Genomic DNA, 4,582 nt, shown 5'->3' on the forward strand with positions numbered 1-4,582 from the left:
AGGTTGCCTTCAGGCCCAGGCCTCCCTTGAAAAAGAGATCTGAGATCTCAACGGGACTTACCTGGTTAAATAAAGGTAAAAAAAAAATAGACGAAATAAAGTATAAAGTAATATTTTTTGTCATTATTGCGTGTTCATTGTGTGTTTTCTGCTTTTCTTTTTAGGTTGGTACACACCCCCTAAAGAGGATGGCTAATACAGACTGTTGCCTTTCCTGCCCTGGGACCACATGTCTTAGATTTTTTTTCTTCTTCCCCTTTTTTTTGTGTGACCAATATCATTTTTAGCCTGCGAATAATATTGTTCTTTACGTGGCCGTTTGAACTTCAAACCAAATTCCTCATTTAATGATCCCCCAAAACCCACCCAGACTCAGATCCGCTCATCTCCACCTACAAACGGACACTGCTGCTACCTGCAATGTTGTCCTCTCTTCAGAAACTCATCTTTTTGTTTATCTGTTGTTTGGAGAAGTCTTTTTTTTATTTTATAGTCATCCTATGCCTCACGAATTTGGCAAACAAAAACATCCTTCAGCTTCACACTTTTGGTTTTTGGCATCAAGCATGTCAAAAGGTTACTTGCCGGCTTGGCGTCGAAAGGTGCAGCATGACTTTTGAGGCTGGATGACTTTTACACCTCTTTTTATTTTTTGTTTCTTTGGAAAGACCGAGGAGGGGAGGACAACGATGAGGACTTTTTTTTTCGCAGGCTGGTTGGGATGGGTCGTTGGGAAGAACAGCGCGCTGCTGACTTTTCAGACTTGGAGAGGAAAAAACCCTCAGCTTCACCTTCGTCCTCATCATCCCAACCAGCGGCAGCAGGGCAACTCTCTGCAGGAGAGGTTAGAMGTGGGACTCGTCTGGCAGCGTAACGAACATGATCAGGCAAAGCAGGGGCATGTTTGGATTGGATCACACTGTAATGTAACTGATTTTAACTCCACTGTAAACATGTAAATTTGTATTTCTGCTAAAGGACTTGTTTATAATGTAACCTTGTGTAGGTCTTTGGCTGKGCAGAGACTGTAATACTATATACATTTATTAATTGCAGGGGCGCTGCAACTTAGGACCCATTTGAAAAAAGAAAAAAAAAAGTCAGATGCTTTTGAAGTATCAGAAGGAAACAAAAGTTCACCAYGTTCCTGTGTAAACTTAATGACTACTGCAGTTACGGTTTGTATTTTTGTTGACCTCTAATCCTTTGTTTTTCTTTTGGGCAACCATGACAATTCCACCCCTCCCTTCATTTGATGGCTTCATAACAATGATGTCAGCTGTCTGTGGCATACCAAAGGTTTGGACATTCATATCACTCAAACTAGCTGAACCTCAGGAAGGCTATGCAGCACGGACACATTCTTATGGAGTTTCTGTTGAAATGAAGAACGTTAAACAGCTTCGTTATCTCCTGCTTGGTTCCTAAAGCTATTTCTGATTTCTGACTACGCTAGTTTAGCTGTCTTTGTCGGGGGTGGGGTGGGGAATTAACCTTCTGACTCCTTTTTGACCTCACGGCTGTTTGTTTTTCTTTCTTTACAACAAAAAAAAGCAGCGTTACAGATTCACAGCAATAGTTTCCTCCGCTAACATTTAGCTTCACACACCTGGAGTCTGTTGTGTTTCCAGAATGATTTGTTCAGGTTTAATAAATATTTGTTCCGATTTGCCACAGGAAAAAAAAAAATTAACACATCTCATCCCATTACCACTTCTCTGGTTACTATTCATGACCACTCTCAGCACAGCTGTATACCCCCACAGTGTGCCAAGGCTTTGATGTAATGTGAATAATATGCAGAAAACTGCGTGGAGCATTCCAATTAATGCGGCTACACATTTGTGGGTGTTCGCATTTGGTTTAAATATATTGTCCCGATAACCAGAGTTAAAAGGCTTAGTTACTCCATTTCACGCAGTCAGTTTTTTTTTTCTTTTTTTTAATTTCGGGCGTTTCTCTCAGATGGGTCGAAACCGAAGATTCATACTCGGCACATCTGACATTTTCTTCGAGAATATGACAAAAAACGTATTTGTTTTTATACAGTAATCTACAGATCGTAGGCATGGTTGTTAGCTGTTGTAATGTGCGTTTGTATTGTACAGATTACCCCTCCCCAACATTTTGGCCAAATTGTTTCTCCCCCACCGTTGCATTTTCCAGACAAGCAAACTCAGGAATACATAAGTGCACGCTCCACTTTGCAAAAGATTGGTTCAGTCCTGCACAAATGGCAAGATTGAATGTCTCGATTTTTTTTTGTATTTGTTTTTTATTTGTTTTGCCCCTCTTCCAGTTTTTAAACAACGCCCTTGTTTTCCCTGCAGACATTGTATTGTTRCATTCCACATGTTCCTCTGAAGGCTAAAGACTTTTAATCAAGTGGTTTTGAACGGTCCATTAGAGTGAGCAGAGATGGCTCCAACCCTCAGAATATGCTGGCCTCGTCAACGAGGGGTTCAGAGCACACGTACCTTTCTCTTTGATATTGCTGTGTTTTGCATGTCAACATGGCAATGGGTATTTTYTTTTTTTTTTTTTTTTTTTTTTGTTGTTCTCCCCACAGCGTTGCGGATGACAGAGTGGCTTTATTGGATGATTAGAAAAAGTAGATGCTTCCCATCTTTTCATGACTTGTTTAGTGGTTTCCCAGAGCATTCATCAGTGCACCGGTCAGACACGTTATCTTGCCTCCTCGGACCTTACTACCTTTTTAAAAGATGATTCCCAAGAAAAGCAGCAGCAGCAGCTGAGGTTTGTGTGCCGTCAGATCAAAATGTAACGCATCACACGGCTGATGTTCTGAAAAATCCAGTGCACTGACGGCAGCCTGTTTCTGACACACGACACCCGACTGAACATGCCTGATTCTGGGTTCCTTACCTTGCTTCATGAACTGCGGTGGCCGGGTTAGAAAAGTTATGCACTGTTCGCATGCTTTTTTTTTTTTTTTTGCTTTTTTTTTTCCAGTTGCAAGGGTGATTTTGACAATGTAAAGGAATTTGTAAACTTGCATCAAGTTTATGAATAAAAACTTTTATGAAATAACGTTGGCTCCCGTTCTTTCAAATTAAATTCAATAACAAAAAAAAATCAACATATTTTGGACATTTAATAGCATTTGTTTTTGAGAATAAAAATCCTACGCTTCAGGATAAGATAGGAATCATGAAGTTAAACCTTCATCCATGAACAATGCTCTTCATCACCTGATAAGGATGTGAGTTCTGGCCTGCCTTTGTATGTGTCTGTTGTGTTTTCCAGCAGATGGTGGTGTTCGCCTAAAGATTCAGCTTGTAGCCAGCTGTTCACCTAAACTTGTTGGAATTTATTTCATTTTTTTCACTTTTCTGTTCTCCAGTGTGCTGCCTTTATTTATTCAAGTAGAACAAAAAACCCAGCCCAGATTATATTTTAACACCCTGAACTGACTTAACCCTACCTGGAGCTGAAAATGTTCAACATGTGGGAATTTTCTTTCAAATACCTGAGTTAACAAAAATGTTTTCTTATATTATTAGAAAATTATAGATTGGTCTCTTTTTCCTCTATTCATAAGTAATACAACTTGAAAGATTGTGAATACTTTCTTTTTTTTCCTCTTTCAATTCTGCTAAAATTTGGTCAAAAACATTGGATTTTTCAGCCAAGTTCAAAAAGTGACTAACACTATATTTTTTTATGACTGGTGGTCTCGTGTATTTTTCAGTTCCTGGGGGGGTGGGAAAAATCATAAGTGGTTAAATAAAAAAAATGAAATCAAACTGAAAATCTTCACAATTCATTACACGTTTTTCCAAATTGCTTAATATGTTGCAATGTCCTTATGAAGATGGCACAGCTTTAAAAAGCAAGACTTCAAGGAGGCAACAAACATATCTCAAAAATACTAAATCTAAAATAAAATCATTGCAGTTTATCAAAAATCTTTTCAAAAATGTTGATGGAGATGATAAAATAAGGAAGTGAGAGGCCTCAGGCTGTGAAACACAAGAACACGAGAGTTTGGGTTTAACTACGTTCAATCCTGAATCATAGAGTGAAAAATAGCTGTCGAGACTTCAAACTGGGAACTAGAATTCAAAGGTTGATTACACCACAAGATAAGCTATTATTATAATGGTAAGAATTTACAGGAGCTTTCCCTAAGACTTAAAACCTGAACACAGTTCATTTTTACTTCAGTTTTCTCYACACAGAAAAGCTTTTGACTTTTCAGTTTTTGTCGCTGAAATCTAAAAGATTCCACTAGATGTTGCTGAAGGACTCCTGTATTGTAGAGTTTATTTAACAGAGAAAATGTAGGGAAAACAGCGTGTATGATCAGACAGTTTGCTTTAYGATCAGAATGGCTCTGAAGTTAAAACATTTGTGTTTTTTATTTCCAGTGAGAGCTGGAGACAGATGTTAATTAGACAGGTTTCATGTGAATCTGCAGAACTCCTATATTTGAGTCATAATATTACTATTTGTTTGGTGCAATCTGTTTTTGTAGATGTCAGGTTTGTGATGATTTTTCAAATCAAGTCATTTTCCCTGTCAGGATGAGCATGAAAGCTRACATTTGCAAAAGAACAAC

The 4,582-nt window shown here is 38.4% G+C and overlaps 1 protein-coding gene across 1 annotated transcript in view; it reads left to right on the top strand.

Moving 5' to 3' along the window:
• The window catches only part of LOC106529990 (ubiquitin-conjugating enzyme E2 Q2), a gene marked incomplete in the record, with an annotated part of 13,140 nt that extends 10,089 nt beyond the window's left edge, over positions 1 to 3,051 (top strand). Inside the window, 1 exon segment of the mRNA XM_014025537.1 lies at positions 165 to 3,051. Coding sequence (XP_013880991.1) covers positions 165 to 196 — 32 coding nt within the window.
• Between the last annotated feature and the right edge of the window lie 1,531 nt (positions 3,052 to 4,582).

The sequence above is a fragment of the Austrofundulus limnaeus genome, unplaced genomic scaffold (genome assembly GCF_001266775.1).
Source record: "Austrofundulus limnaeus strain Quisiro unplaced genomic scaffold, Austrofundulus_limnaeus-1.0 Scaffold483, whole genome shotgun sequence".
NCBI lineage: Eukaryota > Metazoa > Chordata > Actinopteri > Cyprinodontiformes > Rivulidae > Austrofundulus > Austrofundulus limnaeus.